General features: G+C 40.0%; 7 protein-coding genes across 7 annotated transcripts; all 7 read left to right on the forward strand.

Annotated features, from left to right (window-relative positions):
* Positions 1 to 222: 222 nt before the first annotated feature.
* On the forward strand, positions 223 to 708 carry BCR41DRAFT_399926 (hypothetical protein; the record flags this gene model as incomplete). The annotated part of the gene is made up of 1 exon (XM_022029105.1): positions 223 to 708. The coding sequence occupies one exon, from the start codon at positions 223 to 225 to the stop codon at positions 706 to 708; it is 486 nt and encodes a 161-aa protein (XP_021877650.1).
* Positions 709 to 1,638: 930 nt separating this feature from the next.
* On the forward strand, positions 1,639 to 4,203 carry BCR41DRAFT_424980 (hypothetical protein). Its single transcript, XM_022030513.1, has 8 exons — positions 1,639 to 2,072; positions 2,256 to 2,405; positions 2,583 to 2,722; positions 2,832 to 2,929; positions 3,078 to 3,357; positions 3,460 to 3,470; positions 3,601 to 3,798; positions 3,924 to 4,203. Exons 1-8 carry the CDS (start codon positions 1,777 to 1,779, stop codon positions 4,113 to 4,115), a joined length of 1,365 nt encoding a protein of 454 aa, XP_021877651.1. The 5' UTR covers positions 1,639 to 1,776; the 3' UTR covers positions 4,116 to 4,203.
* Positions 4,204 to 4,320: 117 nt separating this feature from the next.
* BCR41DRAFT_340550 (ZIP zinc transporter-domain-containing protein) lies at positions 4,321 to 6,151 on the forward strand. Its single transcript, XM_022022197.1, has 2 exons — positions 4,321 to 4,481; positions 4,590 to 6,151. Exon 2 carries the CDS (start codon positions 4,627 to 4,629, stop codon positions 5,995 to 5,997), a length of 1,371 nt encoding a protein of 456 aa, XP_021877652.1. The 5' UTR covers positions 4,321 to 4,481; positions 4,590 to 4,626; the 3' UTR covers positions 5,998 to 6,151.
* Positions 6,152 to 6,350: 199 nt separating this feature from the next.
* BCR41DRAFT_360597 (nucleoside phosphorylase domain-containing protein) lies at positions 6,351 to 7,838 on the forward strand. The gene is made up of 3 exons (XM_022025394.1): positions 6,351 to 6,546; positions 6,658 to 6,875; positions 7,000 to 7,838. The coding sequence occupies exons 1-3, from the start codon at positions 6,371 to 6,373 to the stop codon at positions 7,761 to 7,763; spliced, it is 1,158 nt and encodes a 385-aa protein (XP_021877653.1). The 5' UTR covers positions 6,351 to 6,370; the 3' UTR covers positions 7,764 to 7,838.
* Positions 7,839 to 10,436: 2,598 nt separating this feature from the next.
* On the forward strand, positions 10,437 to 12,516 carry BCR41DRAFT_311384 (Na+ dependent nucleoside transporter C-terminus-domain-containing protein; the record flags this gene model as incomplete). Its single annotated transcript, XM_022021033.1, has 2 exons — positions 10,437 to 10,886; positions 11,353 to 12,516. The coding sequence occupies 2 exons, from the start codon at positions 10,437 to 10,439 to the stop codon at positions 12,514 to 12,516; spliced, it is 1,614 nt and encodes a 537-aa protein (XP_021877654.1).
* A 1,125-nt stretch (positions 12,517 to 13,641) lies between these two features.
* BCR41DRAFT_389083 (hypothetical protein) lies at positions 13,642 to 14,932 on the forward strand. Its single transcript, XM_022028085.1, has 3 exons — positions 13,642 to 13,790; positions 14,011 to 14,210; positions 14,368 to 14,932. The coding sequence occupies exons 1-3, from the start codon at positions 13,715 to 13,717 to the stop codon at positions 14,887 to 14,889; spliced, it is 798 nt and encodes a 265-aa protein (XP_021877655.1). The 5' UTR covers positions 13,642 to 13,714; the 3' UTR covers positions 14,890 to 14,932.
* A 2,334-nt stretch (positions 14,933 to 17,266) lies between these two features.
* On the forward strand, positions 17,267 to 19,268 carry BCR41DRAFT_412565 (ammonium transporter AmtB-like domain-containing protein; the record flags this gene model as incomplete). Its single annotated transcript, XM_022029475.1, has 3 exons — positions 17,267 to 18,258; positions 18,359 to 18,700; positions 19,202 to 19,268. The coding sequence occupies 3 exons, from the start codon at positions 17,267 to 17,269 to the stop codon at positions 19,266 to 19,268; spliced, it is 1,401 nt and encodes a 466-aa protein (XP_021877656.1).
* Positions 19,269 to 20,519: the final 1,251 nt, after the last annotated feature.

The raw sequence follows: 20,519 nt of genomic DNA on the forward strand, positions 1-20,519 counted from the left end.
AGCCAAGTAAATACATATTTTGTTTGCTCGAGCGGCGAAATACATGATGTTTATCTCTATAAAAAAGGACAACTGCCGCAAGGAAAGAAAAAGAGTAAAAACATTCCTTCAATCCTTTCTCCCCTCCATCTTCTCCTTTTAAATCTTCTTTCTCTGCTTCTTGTGTAAATGGGCTTTATGAATCCAACATTTTTTGCGCTAGTGCTCGCAACAATCCTCCTCATGGTGTTTATCTATCTAGGATACCGAAATAGATATCGTTTTTTCAACCGCAATAATGACCATTATCATGGCGCCCCCGCCCCCACCCCTCTTGCTGTTTGTGCTACCACTGGCACTCAAGTAATGCCTCAATCGCCAATAGCGATCCAACCGGATGGTCAACCATTGTACGATCCACTGTACGCGATGGAACAAGGGCAACAGCAACAGTACTATTACCAGAACGAAGCACAGAATCAGTATACTAATGTACCTTACATGGTCATGCCTCGACCCCTCGAGCCTTCTCAGCAACACACTCAACATACTCCCAACTCAGACCCAAATTTGACGCATTCTGGTACGCAGCCGCCAACACAAGAGCAACAAGGTCGTGAGCAAGAACAGGTTATGAGTATGCAACAGATCCGTGAATCATCGGGTGTCTTCCTCAACCAAAATCAAAATCAAAACCAGAACCAAAACCAGATTCAGACACAGGCATAGCTTTAGGTTCAAGCCCAGATTCTCTGTCACCACCAAATCACCCCATCTTCAGTCCAAGAGATGATAGAGATGGAGCATTAGAGGTCTTGATCGTTATAATTAAAGTAAATGACAGAAGCGCCACTAATTCTGTAAACAATGCAAATGAGTGTTTCAATAGAGTCAAGGCTCTGTATCACCCTCGAGTTAACTTCACCGGATATAGAACACTTTGAAAAGGCTTTGTATTTATGTATATTTCATCTACCTTATCAACATGAATGACTCTTTTCTCTATCCGGTAACTCGGTTTTTCGAAATAGTCCAATTGGAGGATATTGTGGGTACAATAAAAATGTGTGGTACTCACATAGCATTTCAATACTCATTTTGTCTGCTATGCTGATCGAATACGGAGAAGCCAATGATGGAGATATCCCCACTAGCTGTTGGCAGGTTGTACAGAGCCTTTATGTTCTGATTGACATTATTCTCAGTCAGCTTGGGTTTTTACAGACAAAAGAAGCCAAGGAGATCAAAAGTAAGGCACGACTTTTGTGTTGATCCTATGCAAAAGCTTCACAACGAACATATTGATCAACACAAAAAAAAAAAAAAAAAAAAAAGAGCATGAACGCGTCGGATAATTCTGCAAGCCTCCCTGCACAACGACGTAATGTCACCTCTAAGGGCGTTCTTTGATTGACATTATTTTTTCATCTCAACCATGACCCACAAGGGAAACGAGAGGCTGTTTGGGCAACTGGGTATTAAGCCTTGGGTTTTGGGCGAATCGAACCGTTGAACCTTATGAAATGTTGCAAGGAGTTTTCGAATGGGGCGTAAAATTTGGTGACACCGTGAATGGCTCTCATGTGGATTCATGTGGATGGCTTTTCTGTACCCTCTTTTTTTTTTAATCTCTTCTCTCATCTTCCTTCTCCCTGTTGTCATTTTTTTCTCTTTTCTCTCTTCCGACCGTTGCTCTCACTTTTTTCTTTTTTCCTCTTCGGCCTTCCATCTCTGAATTGCAAGCTTCTCTTTTTTTTACTCATTTCTTTTCATTCTGTCATTACAATCTCTTACATCATGGAGCAACCACCCAAAAAACTTACTGTGACGATTGTAGGAGGAGGTATCGGAGGCCTTTCATTGGCCAACATGTTTGAACAAGCAGGGATTGAATATATTATCTTGGAAAAAGCCAAGACCATTCGAGCATTGGGTTCTTCTCTTGGATTGGATGCTTCGACTCTACGAGTGATTGAGCAATTGGGCCTCTTGGATGAGTTCATGAAGGTTTCCAAACCGGTTCGACAGTTTAATTTCTATAATGAGTCGATCCAACCCATTGGTATCGTCGATTTCTCCTGCATGACTGAGATGTAAGTTATACACCATAATTAATGTTTGTTGTCTGTATCTTTCTAACGTATAAATATCGTGTCAATCCATGCATGAAATAAACGTTATGGGAATTGCTCTCTAATCAGATGTCAAATGGAATATTCTGTCTTTTTTTTTTTTTTTTTTAAAAAAAAAAAAAAAAAAAAAAAAAAAAAAACCAGTGGTGGATATCCAGCTATTATCCTCGATCGTCCAGCGTTCTACAACTGTTTACTTAAGAAGCTACCCAAGGAAAAAATCCTTTATGGCAAGAAGGTTGAGGACATCGAACAAGACGACAACAGTGCAACAGTGCGATGCGCTGATGGCAGGTAAAGCTTCTTGTGTTGCAACTTTGATGATGCTTACACAGAAAAGCCCTCTGAAAAATTGGAGAGACGTGCTTAATGCTACCAACCTGAACAACATGTCACTAAAATCTTTGCATTGGCTTTTTGGCCACCTTTGCTTCTTTTTTTTTTTTTTTTTTTTTTTTTCCTTTCTGATAGCTCCTATACAAGTGATATCGTTATTGGTGCAGATGGAGCTTATTCCGCTGTTCGACGCAACATTTACAGTACCCTTAATACGAAAGGTTTGCTTCCTCTTAGCGATGCTCAACCGTTGAGCTTTGACCAACATTGTCTCGGTAAGCTTTTTTTTTTTTTTTTTTTTTTTTTTTTTAATAAATTAAAGGCACAATCCACACACATTGTAATCATTATTTTATTAATTGGGGTATATTTTCAAATGGATAGTGGGAGTTAGTGCGCCGATAGATCCCAAGGATGATGAGATGCTTCGAAGAGAGACCTGCGATTTTGAGATTGTCATTCCAAAGACCGATCCTTTCTATGTAACGTCCATCATGCTTTTCTTTTTTTTTTTTTTTTTTTTTTTTTTGCAGATCAGTAAAATAGCCGATGTACATATGCCATCTAACTCAAACATTTCTTCTAACTTTTTGCTTCATGCCGTAAATGTATACAAATATGTATTTATAGGCTATCTATATGCCTCTTCCTGGTAACCGTCTCTCATGGGCGGTTATTCATAATGTTCCTCGAGCAGAGGCTCTGGAAGGAGAGGCGAGGTTATCAGAGTGGGGTCCCGAGGCGTCCTCCGAGATGATTGAGTTTGTACGACACCAGCGTAGCCCTCTCAAGGGAAAGACATTGGGCGATATCATTGATATGACAGACAAGAGCCTCATCTCTAAGATTGCGCTTGAAGAAAAGTACTTTCAAACATGGTATCATGGACGTGTTGTCCTTTTAGGCGATGGTATGTCTTTTTTTTTGACGTTTTGACGTTTTGACGTTTTGACTTTTTGGCTTTTTGACTTTTTAAGTCGTCTATTTGACTAATTTTTTTTTTTTTTGACAGCCTGTCACAAGGTTAGCATGATCCACTAATTTACTAATTTATGGTAGCAACTTATAGTACATCTTCACTGGATTTTGTGTATTGACTGAGCGCTTTTCCTTTTGTTGCTTTTTTGTCTTTTTTTTATCTTTCAACAAATAGGTTGTGCCTAGCGCTGGATTGGGAGCCAATTTGGCTATCTTGGATGGAGTGCATCTGTGCAATCTTCTTGTGGATATGCCTTCACCTACACGCGAGAATATCTCCTTGATCTTTGAAAACTATTTTGAAAAGAGATCCAAGATCGCACAGGATGCATTGAATAACGCTCGTCAATTTGGCAAGATCATGTCGAACAAGGTAAACAAAGAGAAAATATTAATGCAAATAATAAAAATGAACGATATATCAGTCGTTAGAAATACAAACACTTTTTTTTTTTTTTTTTTTTTTTTTTTTTACTTTTTACCTTACAACATACTTAGGGTATTATGGCGGATGTTGTTCGTAAGGTCTTCTTGAATTATATTCCCGACTGGATGACACGTTGGTCTAACGCACAGCGCCTGCAGTACCGTCCGCAGCTGCACTTTTTGCCCGAAGTGCCAGACCGTGGATCAAGCAAGCCTCAGCCTCCAGAGCCACGAATGTTTGTTTCAGTCCAAGCAGCATCCTAATTATGTAATAATAATCTTTATTTCTACATAAACAACTACTATATTTATATCATCTATACCCCCTCCTCTCATCTGTCGAATAAAAAAGATGCATTGTGTGAGCTTCATGCAGAAAGTCGAAAACCATCCTGAACCCCTTAACTTAATCAATTTTTATAAACGCGCGCCAGTGAATCGCGTCCACGGCATGGTTTTAGTTGCGACACGTTCTCAAGAGTCAAATTTTCCCTGGTTCCAAAGAGATTACTCTCCCTTTCCCTCCAAAAACACAAGCACTTACACCTTCTACCTTCTCATTTCATACTTTATTTTCTTTTCACTTCAGTTCAATTGATCTCTTCAGACCTCGATTGAAGTATACATTGGGTAAAATCAAGTAGATGCAAAGATGACATTTTCTGCATTCTACGCTTACTTATCATTTCACCGCTTATTGACTTTTTATTTATTTATTTATTTTCTTCATACCTAAAGCTAGAGGGAAGACGTATTAAGGAATCACTTTTTGCGAATGGCAACCTTCAATCGTACCAGGGCCATTTGGCTTCTGGCACTTGCAACCTTGGTGTTAACTTTCATTACCTTGGTCCATGCACACAAGAATGGTCATGGGCACAGTCATAGCATTCCAAAAGACCATGTTCATGCCAATGTTGATCCCGAGAAAGCAGGTGGATGCCCTTTCCATGGCGCATCGGATGAGAAGGAGCAAATGTATCATGCTTTGCCTATCTATGATAAGGATGGAAACTTGGTAGGCTCTGGAGTGGAGCATGGTTATGACACAGTGACGAATAGTCGGATGAAGGCTATATTTGCGTTCTTGTTCCCAGGATCACCCATGGTCAACTCATTGTTGGGTACGACGTATATTTCCTTGATCCCCAACCTGTTGCTATACTTTGTTCCTCCAGATATCAAACCTGAATCATTGAATACATTAGTAGCATTTGCGGTTGGTGGTCTATTGGGCGATGTATTCTTACATCTGTTACCTCATTCGTTTATGGGGGAGGTCCATACAGGCGATGTAGTGACAGCGAACGAGACCAAGAATGTGGTGGTTGGGTTCGGCATCTTTGTAGGCTTCTTTGGATTCTTCTGTCTTGATAAGATCATGCGAGTTTTGAGCGGTGGAGAAGGAGGACATAGTCATAGCCACGGTCATGACCATGGTCACGCCCATAGCAAGAAGGTCGATAGTGAGAACGAGCATGATCATGATCATGAGCACAAAGACAAGGACTCAGGTTTGCGTCAACGTAAAAACAATGCTGCTAAAGATCAGGACACTACTGGAGACAAAACCAAGGTCGAAGGTGAAGGAAAGGACAAGAAGGAGATTTCGAACAGTATCAAATTATCAGCCTATTTGAACTTGATCGCAGATGCGACCCACAACTTCACAGACGGGTTGGCCATGGCAGCATCCTTCTACACTTCACCAGCCATTGGAGCGACTACGACAGTTGCGGTATTCTTTCATGAGATCCCACATGAGGTAGGAGATTATGCGATTTTGATCCAATCCGGTTTCCCGCGTAGCAAGGCTATGATGTCTCAATTTGTGACCGCAATTGGAGCCTATTTGGGTACCTTAGCTGGTATTGCTATTGAAGAGATGAGCAAAGCCGGAGGAGATCCAGCATTGGGAGAAGAAAAATTGGCACTATTCGGGTTTGAAAGTATCCCGATGCGAGCAGGTGATCTTGTGATCCCATTCACTGCAGGAGGATTCTTGTATATTGCCACTGTTGGGGTCATTCCAGAGCTGTTGACGGTCACTGGCAAGTTTGCAAAGGATGCTCGACAATTTGGATCGGAAGTGATTGCAATGTTGATTGGTGTTGGTATGATGGTTGTGATTGCATTGAACGAATAATAGAAAAGGTTTGCCTACAAGTAGTTTGCAACAAATACCATTACTATTTATTTATTTACAATGTAGCTTTCATGTCTATTACGTTGTCCTTTTTCTTTTATACTTCTTATACTTCACAGTAAAAGCTTGTAAATCCGTTGGTCATCGAAAGAGGATGAGGCATGTGATCTGCTTCATATGCTAAAGATACAAACAATTGTTCGTTACTTTGCACTATTTGGGTGTAATTATAGAAAATTCGATCATGACTTTTTTGGTGGAAATGGAAATGGGGCGTTTTTTCTTATTCTGCTCTTATTGGATGGGATGCACGAAGAGTGCCCACGGTCTTTTCATCTTCGACCTTAATATAAAAGGTATAAAAGGGAGGGTAATGAGACAAAGTCAGGAACAACATTCTTCTTCCTCCACTTTCCCATCAACTCATTCCTTTTTCCTCATTCCTTTTTCCTTTTTTATTTTCTCAAACAGACACACACACATAAAACAGTTGTTCAATATGTCTATGACCAATGCTAACTTCCCTATGGACGCTGAAGGGCGTACCTAGTAAGTATTTCTTGCCCCTTTTTTATTTTTTTATTTTCTTACTTTTTTTGATTTTCCTCATATAATTTATTAATTCATCCTCACCTTAATGGGGCTTATTCTCTTTAATAGCCATGTCGGTGTCAAGCATGGAGAGCTGGCAAATAGGATCGTGACGGTTGGAGATCCAGCTCGTGCAATTATTCTTTCTCGTTCTTTAGACGGTGTGGATTTAGAAAATACGCCTGCAAAGACTATTCCTGCCAACCTCTTTAGCCTTTCTTCCCATCGTGGATTCTTGACAATCACCGGAACTTATAAAGGCGTCCCTGTCTCTATTGTTGCCATTGGTAAGGTTGCTGTTGTTGTTGTTAATCAATGATATGATGATTTAGTAATGACGGAGATGGTATTCGCGGGTAACTTTTTTTTTTGTAACAAACTAATTTTCATTGAAAAATTAAAAAAAATTAGGAATGGGTATTTCCATGATGGATTTTTTTGTGCGCGAGTGCAGAGCTGTTGTGGATGGACCAATGATCATCATTCGTTTAGGATCCTGCGGTTCCCTGTCGAATGCAGCAGTTGGTGACGTCTGTGTGCCCTCTGGATCATATCTTGTTCAACGTAACGTCAACTATTTTGCAGATCACGACCATAGTAGCGATGAAGAAATTGACAGCAGCGATAAAGGGACGCCCTATAGTTTCTCCAAGGTGTTTAAAGCAGATCCAGAGATTACACGTACATTGGTGAAAAATTTGAAGGCTCAACTGGGAGAGAACCATATCTGGTCAGGAATCAATGCTACAGCGGATTCGTTTTATTCTTCACAGGGTCGTCAGGACGAGAATTTTGTGGATGTGAACCAAACTTTGTTTGAAGAGTTGCTCAAGCATGAACCCAACACGATGACATTAGAGATGGAGACATTTGTGCTGTACCATTTAGCCAAAACATCAACGAGTGCACCCCTTATTCGCATGAACAAGAGTAATGGCAATGGCAATAGCAATGGTATGGAAAATGGCAGCAAAAAGAAGAAGAGCAACAGCATTCGTGCAGGTGCTTGTATGATGGTGTTTGCGCAACGCATCACGAATGATTTCATTACAAAGGAAGATATTGCGAGGGTGGAGCCTATGGTGGGCAAAGTTATCTTTGACTCGTTGGTTGAGCTTCCATTAGATAGTAATGATGGGTTGCGCCCTAACGCAGATGGTGCTTGGGAGAAGTAACAGTAACAATATAATAATTTATAATAGCAATAACAACAAAAAAGTTTGTGTTCAGGTGTATAGAAATAAAATGTGTACCTCATTACTTTTGTCACGAAATTTCAATGTTTGTTCTCATGCGTTCGTATGGGGGTATGCTATAATATTTATTAACCGATGAACAACAGGGCATCTTGTATTTTTAGTCAAGAGTTTAATTTCTCCACACGACAAATGGCATATATATTTATACAAGTTATTTATGCTTAGTCCCTGACAGAAAACAGTGCACAATGCGATGATCTGATTGATGTGAATTAAACATTGATTCAGTCGTCATCTTGCGCAATATAATGAAGGACCTTTTTTTTTTTTTTTTTTTTTTTTTGGATGGATAAAGAAAACTTTTTTTTTTTAATGTTCAAAGAGAAAATCTCGAAAAGAAGGACATGGTAACAAGGGTATATATACATGCATCCCCCCCATGTAGAAAAAAGTCACTCATTTCATGCACAAGTATAAATTAGATATTTATCATGGCACATGAGAAAAAAAACATATTGAGCGGCCAAGAGGCGAAAAAAAATTAATTCCGTGTTTTTCCTGTTGTGCAACACTGGCGAAAACTGTCATTGGCTGTATGTAGGCCAATGAGAGCCACTTTTTTTATTACATGTATTACAGAAAAGGCCGTGGTAAAAAAAAAAAATGAACATTTTCAATTGTAGCATCCTTGCGTGCGGCGGTGCATGATTACGTGCAAAACAATAAAAAAAAAAAAAAAAAAAAGAAATGGAAGAATTCAGAGAGCCTTCATTCACATCAAGTCTCTTTTGGGAGATACGTGTGAAAAAGAGTGAAGTATGATGCAAAAATCAAGAAAAAAAAAAAAAGACTTATTCGAACCAGTCAATAGAAGATGTGGCTACAGGAAGTTAGTTGGCTTTTTCACCATCGAACTGACATATTCTTCACCTTTGCGTAGTCCTTTTTTTTTTTCTTTGCTTCCATCAGTTCATATTTACAGATTAATGATGGTAATCATTGGCTCACACATTTCTGGACTGGATCTAATTCCCGCTCGTCTTTAATAGGGTGCATATTGTCTCCAGTTTTTTTTTTAGGCTCCTTACGGCAGAGGATGAATATTCGGATTTTACTCCGTTTGATAGGCATTCTTTTTAGGCTTTGAACAAGCTTCATCGGGTTTTCAAGCATATGTATATATAATATATGTGAGCCAACACCCCAAGTATATACACACGTAGACTACCTTTGGTTAAAGGCAAAGCATGATATATAAAATGCAACAATCTAGACCATAAAGAAAAAAAAAAATGCGGGGCAACATAAGAGAGTTTCGATCAATACATGGTTAATGCTTAGTGCATGATGTAAACGTTAGCTTGGAAGACTTAGGAGAGGAACTTGATTCTGCACTATCACCAACAAAAAACCTCCAAAAGAAAACTCTGTTTATTGGCAGTGTCATAAGTGTAACTAAACAATAGATATTCTTGCAATGCTAGGAATACTGCAATCAATATCTGTTTCTAATCCTCTCCCATCACCATCAACAATTAGACTAGCACTTATCTCTCTTCTTTTTCCTCTCATACTCTTTTCCTTGGAACAATTTTGCACATAAGAAGTATGGATTATTCTTCCTCACCGAGAAAAAAGCCAAGCTTTTCAAGGAAACAAGGGTGGGAGAAAGAAAGATCAGACTTCCAACGTGGCGTACGAAGTTGGAAGTATATGCCTCCACTTTTTTGATTAGAGAGGCCGAACGGACATTAGACCCTTTCCTCGCCCTTTGCTCGATGGGAAAATTATTGCTGTTACTAAAAGCGGATATTAAAAAAAAAAAAAAAAAAAAAAAAAAAAATTCCTTCTTGGCTCTAACTTTGGCCTAAAAAAGTCCTTGACCCCGAGTAGATTCAGAAAGCGCGACTTAGAGTTGAGTCCAGTTATGCATACTGCTGTGGGCGGGCTGTAAGAATTTCATATGACTTTTTTCTTTTTTTTGTTAACAGCTCGATTGCTTCCTACAAAACTCACCTCAACTCTTCTCTTTGAATGCTGTCAACAAAAATAAAAATAAGAAAGAAAGGCTTTCTCAACAGGGCAACTTACTCCAAACCGAGTAAAATTAAACATGAAATGGGGTGCATATCTAGGAATGAATGTATGTGTACACGTAAGGAGATACAAATCAGGTAACCTTGACTTAAAAGTTCTTGACTAATTATATTTATTGGCTTGGGACACTCAAATTCATGACATATGGCAATTCAAACATTTGTTCCTGGAGTTCTACATCCATTTTGTCCCGTCCACTCTCGTTGATCAGTCAGTATTTATTATATTAAGTCTCCACCCTTTTTTTTTTTTTTTTTTTTTTCTTTTTCTTTTTCCCTCTTTTTAGGCATCTGTCTAGATCCCCCACACTTTGCTGTCAATTCTTAAAGAATTTATCCATTACTCCTCCTATTTCCATCCTTCTCTCTCTCCGCTTCTCTTATCATTCTCCTCTAATCCGTCTCTCCCTTCATTTGTTCACACTTCTCACATACAACTTCTACTAAAACAATGTCCCTCAAAAAACCAACATCCCTCCACATGGAGGATCAAAAAGTAGATCCAGATCATCACAAACCATCATCAGATTATGAAGAAGACAGAGAACAACAAATGGAAGAACTCGAGGACCTTGACGCAGCCTCTCAACGTTCATACCATGGCCGCTTTGCATTTTATTATCGACATACCAAAGTTTGGAGCCATTTACTTTTCTTTTTGATCTGCACAGGTCTCTTTGTGCCCGCAGCGGTCCTTCACAAAAGTGGAAACCTGCTAGTCCTCTCACTGTTGTATGGGGCCATTGTGTGGTGGATTGCACTTCAACATTTACCCTCTGGAATGGCTTCAAAACCAGTATCGATTCTCTGGAATGGAGGTGCAAGATTAATCAACATGATGCCTAGCTTAGGTGTCAAGGTGATCGGCTATGGCATTCCACCCTTGGCCTTGATCTTAACTGCAGCGCTAAGATCGGATGACGCCCATGGTACCCGTGCCCAACGTTTGATCTCCTGCTTGGGGTTGGTGGTCCTCTTATTGGTTACCATTGCCTTCTCCAAGGTAAATTGTTGTGCATTTCCACAATTTTCATCATCAAAAAAAAAAAAAAAAAAAAAAAAAAAAAGGGATGAACAGCATCTACTATGGGATAAGATGTTCGATCAAATTGCCCTTTGGCCTGCTAATGTATTTTTAGTACCAGCACAATGATGCCAACAATTAGTTTAGTCCTTTGTTTTGTAAAATTCTTTTTCTTAGTCCTCTATTGTTGACTACCTCATTAGTTCATGTTTCTCATGAAGGACATGTGCCGATGAGGCATGAATTACATTTCGACTACATGCACTCTCTTCCTCTTTTCCTTTTTTTTTTTTTTTTTTTTTTTGTATCACACGGCCTTGTTTATTTGTTTGAAGCACAGACTTCTTTTTTTTCTAGTCACCACGCGACTATGCAATCTAAACATACATGTCAACGTATTTGATTACTTACTGCGTGCTCCAATTACATTACGTTACTCCCATAGAATCGCAAGGCCATTTCCTGGAGAATCGTGTGGACTGGAATCTTTATGCAATATATTCTTGCTCTTCTCATCATCCGCTGGAGTGTTGGTTACCAAATCTTCCAATTTATTGCTCAGCAGGCCGAAAACTTCCTTAGTTATGCTTCTCAGGGTCGCGAGTTCATTTTTGGACCCAACTCTGTGGTAGTAAATGATGTACCCTGGCCTTTAGCTAGTTCCTTCGCTGTCTCAGTCTTACCAGCCATCATTCTGTTCGCTGCTGTCATCCAGTGCTTGTACTATTATAACATTGTCCAGTCTGTGGTTGCCACCATGGCCTCGCTTGTCATTCACATTATTGATATCTCTGGTGTCGAATGTGTGGCTGCATGTGCTGCTCCATTTGTGGGAATGTCCGAGGCCTCTATGTTGGTCGGTCCCTTCGTCTCAGAGATGACTGAGGCAGAGTTGCATCAGGTCTTGACCTCTGGTTTCGCCACCATCTCCGGCTCTGTTTTCTTGGGTCTTTTGTCTTTCGGAGCTGACGCGACTGCTCTTTTGACCTGTTGTATGATGTCTGTTCCTTGTGCCATCGTCATCTCCAAAATTCGCTACCCTGAGGTAGAAGTCCCTCTTACGAAGGGAACTGCTGTGGCTCCAGCTTATAAGGATCGTGAATCAAATGCCATCCATGCTATCTCGAACGGAGCCATCTTTGGTATCAAGCTCTGCATCGTCATCGTTGCTGTGCTCTTGGCAGTCATTTCGCTTTTAGGTCTGGCGAACGGTTTATTGGGCTGGATCTTTGGTTTCTATGGCGTGGAGATTTCGATTGAGAAGATCGCATCTTGGGTATTGTACCCTCTGGCTTGGTTGATTGGTATTCCAACTCAGGATTTGACTCCAGCAGCTGAGGCCATGGGTATCAAGTTCATTCTAAACGAATTTGCAGCCTTTGCCCAGTTCACGAAGATTCAACATACATTGAATCCCCGTACGGCTTTGTTGACGACCTACGCAATGGCCTCATTCGCCAATGTTGGTTCCATTGGTACTCAAATCTCCTTGTTCTTGACCTTGGCACCTGACCGTGCTGATGCGATCGCTCGTCTGTCCTTCTCGGCCTGTATGGCCGGCGCTGTTTCAACTTTGATCTCTGCCTGCATTGCTGGCATTGTTTCTTAAAAAGAAACAAAGCATTAAAAAAAAAAAAAAAAAAAAAAAAAAGATGAGGTTCAGGGAAATTCTCGAGAATCTTTTTTTTTAATGATATTTATAAACATGCTGTGCATTTGTGTATACTATGATCTCTAATCCAAAATACCTTTAAACAATTTTATGCACTAATAAACAACATCAAAAAAAGACTCTTCATTCTTAATACTTCCATACATGTCATACACCCCCCGTTTATGCTGATATTTTGCGTAAAAAGTTATTCCGTCCAACGACCATGATAGTCATTTTTCATGTTTATGTCCCAGCATTGCAATGTAATTGAATCATCGCGTCAAGAGACAAAAGACAATAAAAGTAGAGATGTACTAAGATGGAGTACATTTGTGGAACGTGCTGATGGGTAATTTTGATGTTTTTTCTTTTCTTTTTTTTTTTTTTTTTTTTGTTCAGAAAGGAAGACCGAGGCCGTTCTGGTTCTGCATCTCGTGTTACCAAAGAAGGAGAGAAAAAAAAGAAATTCAGATCCGAGGGGGTCGCATGGACCATATCCCTTTCTCCTACGTCTATAGGTCTGGACCGACCTTTTTTTTTTTTTTGATGCATTAATGGAGCCCAACTGCCTAAATCAGCAGAAAATCTAATTTCTCAAAAGATGGTGACCGAGATTCTGCCTCAACAACAACAACAACAACAACAACCGTAAACCATTTTATGTACATTCAGTATCCCCTCCGAACTTCGATCGAGATGATTATGCCCACGCGACTACTTTCTTTCAGCAAGACAAAAAGGTGCCACCAGCTTGGTTGGAAATGTATACAAATAGGGCCCATAAATACAACATTGAGGTACACTCACCTTTGTTTAGTAATTGTTTTGTAGATCGATTGGCAACCTTTTTCTCAATCAGATTAAATTATCATGCTTCTATCAATTTCTTCAGAGATGTATTGTTTTTTTATTTATTCTCACACGCTTTTCTTCATTGGGTATACCATGTGCCTCATATAAAATATTTATATATAAGCTCTTACTATTCCTTTCCTTTCTCAAGCCTCTTCCTTCTTTTCTTCTTTCTCTGCTGAACCTTCCTCGGCTTTTTTTTTTTTTTTTTTTTTTTTTTTTTCGCTTCACTTCTTCCCCTTCTCCGCCTTGGCACCCTCTCAAAAACATCTGCTGCTCTTTCTATCTTAAAAAACTCAACATGGCACCCTCACAGTCGCATTCGTATGCCTATAAAGCTGGACACATCTTTTGTGTTCTTTTCAGTATTCTTTCAGGTAAAGACGCGTAACTTTTTCTTTTTATTATTATTGATTTCAATATTACTTTTACGCGTCTTTGGCATCTGTATGGATTTCTTTGATTAATTCAAAGTGAGCGAATAGAGAGAAAATAAAATTGGTGGCAAAAAGCGTTTCATGTGAAACGTCTCACCACGTCATTAAATCGATTTTTATTTTTTTATTTTTTTATTTTTATTTTTTATTTGCACATTAGCCACCACCCTTCTGACTTTGACTACTGGTCAAGGCCCAGAGACACAAGCCCTATGTTCTGCAGAGATGTGTATGACTGCTACTATTTATTCGAATGACCCTAACACACTTGAGTTCTCACTCTGGTCCAAGGCTCAAGTTGGATGGCTTGGTATCGGCTTTGGAGGGAAGGCCACAGACATGGATGGCAACGATCTCGCAGTAAGTTTTTTATTTTTTTTTTATTTTATTTTTTTTTTTTTTTGACTTATTCACTGGTAGAGAAAAAAATGAAGGAAAAAAGATGAACGAAAGAAAAAAGCTAATGCTTGAATCGTATATCCATGTAAACATATAAAAATACGCCTTATCAATCAAGATGTGTTGGCCTACGACCACTGGACAAGGCGCGATCCTCTCACAACGGTTTGCTACTTCCAATGACGATCCGACCGAGATCCCAACTGCAGTCGAGTTCCAAGTCCTCGGAGCCAAATCTGGAGTCATGGCTTCTAACAGCAGCTTTACTTGTACATTCACAAGACCTTTAGTGACTGCAAAAGGAACAATCCTTCCTGATGCTAAAGAGTTGCATGTGATCTATGCTGTTGGAAAAAATATTCCTACGGGTGAAGATCCACAGACAGCCAAGATCCAAGAACATTCGTCTACAGGTCATGGTATCCTGGCGATTCAACGAAAAGAAGGTGGTGGCGGCAACGGAAACGTGACCACAACTTCTGGATCTGGATCACCGGCACAACCGACCAAGACAACTGCACCAGACGGTGATGGATCGAGCAAACCTAGCTTTGCACAGGCTGGATACGGTGGCGGTTTTTCCCGTGTTTTTACTGCTGTCGCTATCACTGCTGGCTTCTGTCTCCGGTGGTTGTTGTAAAAAAAAATCTCCCATTGGTTTCTTTTCTGATGCGTATGTTTGGATGATATAAAAAGCTCAGTTCCATTATAGTACGAATAATAAAAATTGTTAATTCGAGCTAACACAAATGCATTGGGAGTTTGTTAGTACATACATAATCTGACAGATGTCACATGCCTATGATATGCTAGACTACATAAACCAGTAAGATAATGGGGGAGTTTAGATGCAAGTTTAGTCTACTGCAGGCCATACACATGCGCCATACACATGTTTAAATGTGTGATTCCCTATCAATGCAGTTCAAAGTGACTGTTGTACGCAGATAAGAAAGCTGTAAAAACGTGACAAGGATGATTTAGGAAAAAATAAACACGCGAGCGTTCTTGATTTGCTTGATTTGGTAAAAACTGGGGAAACAACATGCGTAGGAAAAAAAAAAACCAGAAAACTCCACACTTTATAACCCCTCAGTTGTCCCTTTTTTTTTCTTGTTTTTTTTTTTCGAGAGTGGTTTTTTTTATGCCTCCCTTCTTTCTCCCGCTTCTTTAAAGAACATCTAGAAACGAAGATGCTTTGTTTCATGGAGATCGGCGCAATTAAACACAAGTTTAACATTCTCGGATCAAAAAGAAAAGAAAAAAAAAAAGATTATGCTATCAATGCCAGTGATCCATGGCGGAAAGTGATTTCTTGACTTGGAAATATGATGCCCACACTGACGGCGAGAAAAAGAAAGAAAGTGTCTTTAATTGTTTTCCCTACTTACAGTCACGAAACAACGTTCAGGTTCGGTGTCCGAGTCCGAGAATCTAAAGGAAGAGAGGTGCACTTTTTTTTTTTTGGATACACGTTTGTGTACAGCACACGTTCATTCTACATTTTCCTCTCTTCTTTCATGGTTCTCATGTTGCGCGTCATATATACAAATAGTCATGACTCGAACAAAAACGAAGTTCTTGTTATAGCAGTCTAGATTTGAACTTTTTTTATTTTCATGTGGTATTCGTGAGTGAAGCAAAAAGATAGGCTAGGAATATACATGTGTTTCTTTAGTTTGACATTTTTGTCCGAAGAACATTTGAGACCGAAGCCAGAAACTTTTTTTTTTTTTTTTTGAACCAACCGTACTGCATGCCTGTAATCTCTCAACTAAACGGCTTATTGTAATCAAAGATAGGACGAATGACACATTGAAATACAGACCAAAGCCTCTTATATTGTTAGAAACAATTGAACCCTGAAATACCAGAAAAAAAAAAGAAAAGACGAGATCCGCTTTTGCCCCCTTTATTGTCCTAATGCTTCCGCACGCAAATTGGAGTCATTTCTTGAAAGCAAAAAGTTTTTTCGAATGATCATTGTTTTTCTTTATCCAATACTACAGTAATGTATATATTAAACAGGAGCAGATCAATCATATACATGTATATTTTTAAATATACCTCCATGCTTCAATTCAATTGGCTTGTATCCCCCCATGAATGACGATAAGATGCATAGCGCAAAAAGAAAAAAAAGTCCCTTGGACCCAGTTGTATCTTGAATGTCATCCCCCCTTTCTCATATGCTTCATCTCTGGCAGCACATATTCATCTTTTAGATTTTTTTATGCGATGTCCTCAGAAGCTGTTACTACATTTTTATGTCCGGGTCAGAGTGTGTGCACCACCAATGTGTGACAAATATGTAGATGAACACAAGTGGTGCTGAACGTTTACTTTGTAAGCTCCAAAGGATTTTTTGAGTATTGAGCATGTGTATCTTATCAAGCACAGATTGCTGTAACTTTAATAGACTCCCACATGGCAATACAAACCAATGATACTAGTCATCATGTATCAACTCGGTCTGATCCAACATTGTTTAGTCCAACTCCTACCCCTTCCTTGGTCGTCCTTCTCCTTCCGATAAGCTCAGCATTGTGGCCTTTATATAAAAAGGGCTGTTATCTTTCCTTGTGTTTCTTTTTCTTCCTAACACTCTCCACTTTATTTTCTTTCTTTTTTTCTCTATCTTTTCACGTTTCATCCTTTTTCTTGCCAATTAGTTGCTACAATTACATTTTTAATCATTTCACTTGATCCTTATTCATAGATCCTTATTATTTTTACATTTCATTCCCTACACCATACTAATTTTGTCCACTGATACAGATACTGATCAGGTTCAGATACAAAACGCAGAAGGAAAAACAAAAACAAAAACAAAGCGCACACATTTCCAATTCCACACACAGCAAAGACATACTTTGTTTAGTTCTTTCAAACGCTCAGTCTGACGCTCAGCCATCTTTTGCTTAGCCTCAACTGTCGTTTCGACACTTCCCCCCCCCCCCCCCCCACCCCTCTTTTACTCAAACAAATAAATATTATTTGAGCTCCACCTTCAAGCGATGGATCCCTTGGCACAACCCACAGAATATAAACCCGGCGATATTGCCTGGGTACTGACGTCAACCGCACTGGTGTTCCTGATGTGCCCTGGCCTGGGGCTCTTCTACGCAGGCATGGCCCGTATGAAGCACTCTCTCTCACTCATGATGTTGTCCGTTTTGGCTGTGGCTATGATTTCGATCCAATGGTACTTTTGGGGATATTCCTTGACGTTTTCTACGACTGGTGGACCATTCATTGGGAACCTGGATCACATTGTGGGCCGAGGTATCGGCTGGGAACCTCATCCAAGTGCACCGAATGTTCCTGGATCAGCCTTCTTTTTGTTCCAATTGATGTTTGCAGCTATTACTCCAGCATTGGCTTATGGAGCCACAGCAGAGCGAATGAGGATCATGCCCAGTATTTTGTTCTTGTTTGTTTGGAGCACCTTGGTCTATGATGTGATCACATACTGGGTTTGGGGCCCCAATGGCTGGTTGACTGTGATGGGCGTGATGGATTATGCAGGAGGTACGCCCGTCCACATTAGCTCTGGATCTGCAGCAGTTGCATATGCGATGGTATTGGGCAAGCGTAAGGATTATAACCACCCTTCAACAGTCCCTCACAACGTAGCATTCGTGTTCATTGGTACAGCTTTGCTTTGGTTCGGATGGTTTGGTTTCAATGGCGGGAGTGCTTTGGCTGCAAATGCACGAGGTGTCCAGACCATCATCAACTCTCACTTGAGCGCCTGTGTTGGAGGTCTGGTTTGGGTCATGTTGGATTACCGCCACAACAAGAAGTTGACTCTCATCGGATTCTGTACTGGAGCAGTCGCTGGCTTGGCTACAATCACGCCTGGATCCGGATTTGTCTCGAGCTCAAGCTCATTGGTCTTTGGGTTGGTCGGTGCTGCTGTCTGCAACGTCTGCGTTAGCTGGAAGTCCAAGTACCTTTTTGATGATGCCCTGGATGTCTTTGCAGTCCATTATGTCGGAGGTTTGATGTAAGTCTTGTTTATCTTTTTTTCCTTTTTTGTGTGTATATACGCGCCTTTTGCTTTTACAGAACTATCTAACAATGCCATCTACTTTTTAAACCCTTAGTGGGCTGATCTTGACTGGAGTCTTTGCTCAGCAGTCTATTATTGGTCTCGGTTACCCCGTTGGAGCCACAAATATCCCTTTGGGAGGATGGTTGGATGGTAACCCAAAGCAGATTTTGGTCCAGCTTGCGGCGATTGTTTCTGTCACGGGTTGGTCCTTCGTTGTCACCTATGGTATTCTTTATATCATGAACAAGATCCCAGGCATGCGTCTTCGTTTGGAGGATCATGAAGAAGAAATGGGCACTGATATGGCTCAGATGGGAGAGACTGCTTATGGATTCTTGCCAATGTTTCACAACCATAATCACGGCACGAACCGCGACGAAGAATCCGGATTAGGGTCGATGGACCATCATATGAAAGGCGAAGAGATGAACAGCGACACCGATATCAGTGAGCACAGCAATCAAAAAGGCGTCATTAAAAGCGTCAAAGTGGTACCGAAGAAAGGTGGTAGCAGTACTCATGGAGGCAGTACTCCAAGCGGCACAGCGGATAGATCGGCCGTGTCATTGAATTTAGATTTACATGTACCTCGATCCGATGAAGATCATGACCATCCTAAACGGCTACCAATCTTGACAGAACATGGCGTTAAAAGACCAGTTCGGTTAGCGCATGCACCTCGGCATGATTACACCGAGGATGATAGCGAATAACAATTGGAAGTGTAGTGTCCTTTAACCATGACTTGAACTAAGAATAAGCTCTTTTTTTTTTAGTTTGTCCAATTAATGGTCTTTTCTCCTTTTCCTTCTCATCTAACTTTGTAAATTATACCTCCATTCCCCCTCCCAAAGAAATATATAGAAAAAATAATAAAAAGATCAATAATGTATAGAACCAACCAACATTGCTTGAAATCTATGACGCTTTATGCGCGATTCTCAAAGACGATGTCACGCTAGACATGCATGCAGTTTACAATTTTTAGCTAGAATTTATCTTGACAAAAAAAAAAATGGAACATGAATGCATGGGTGCCTAATGATATAATAATAATATTAATGACACTCCTGATACCATTCTCTTATACACGTATAAATAAAAGGAGATGTATATGTATGTTATATAATGAAGAACTGGTTGTAAAAAAAAAAAAAAAGGCTGTATGGCCATATAGATAGCTTCCTTTCTCTTCTCTGCAAGCCTAGACTTTGCTTTTTTTTTTTTTTATTGCTCCACATTCACAGACTTGTTTAGTGTTTAATGTTTAGCCCGTTTTGTCTCGCCTTCGTAGCATGCATTTAATAGAATAAGCGGAAAATAAAGTTTGCTCAACAGCTTTTCCCTTTGGCCCTTGCTCTCCAAAAAAGGGACAAACAAAGGTCTTTCTTTCCTCTCCAAACAAACTCAACTCAATCCTTGGTCTCAGCTTATTATATTTATCAATGTACAAACGAGAATACATTTTTATCGAGAATATGCCATGCAAAGGAATGGCGTACTGCTGTAAACACATTTGGGCGCTCAGGCAATTATGTATAGTAATGAATAAACGTGCGTCATTTGTGCCATGTAACAGTGCAGCCATGCAGCTTTGATCACAGAATTTGATCTTGATTTTAAACAGTTTACTATGAACGTCGTGGGCGGATCGATCTTTTATACTCCAGTTTTTTCATCATGATTCCTTGCTCATTTAACCCTTCACACTCACAGTAACGCCCATTAACATGGTCAGTCCAGCCAGGTAGCTCTTATGTTGTATCCAATAGCTCTTGAAGACATCGCCAGTCATATCTAAACAAAAAAAATGGACGAATAAGAAAAGAGCTGGTATACAACTGTTTTGTCAATGAGACTGGGTTGAGTTTGCTGAGCACATTAGTGAGTATAGGGGTGCTTACTGGGCCCTTCACTTGCTTCTACCTCTTTCTCCTCCTTCCTCTTCTCCTTGACCTGGACTAACATCTCAGGTGCACATGTTCCTCCCTGCTTCTCCTGCGGAGACTCTTTTTTTTTTTTTTTGTTTTTTTGGCGATCGGTCAGGTTGGTCATTCTTTGTCAGCCGGCAAGAATGATGAGAAAGTAAAGAAAGTGGGTACATGTGTTCCACATGGCTAAAATAAAAATTGGCGGGAATAAAATAGGACGAATAACATTCATACGATTGAGTTCCGAGATTTGCGTATAAGAGAGGAGTTGATATTGGTCCA

Source organism: Lobosporangium transversale (genome assembly GCF_002105155.1).
Source record: "Lobosporangium transversale strain NRRL 3116 chromosome Unknown BCR41scaffold_44, whole genome shotgun sequence".
In the NCBI taxonomy this organism is placed as follows: Eukaryota; Fungi; Mortierellomycota; class Mortierellomycetes; order Mortierellales; family Mortierellaceae; genus Lobosporangium; species Lobosporangium transversale.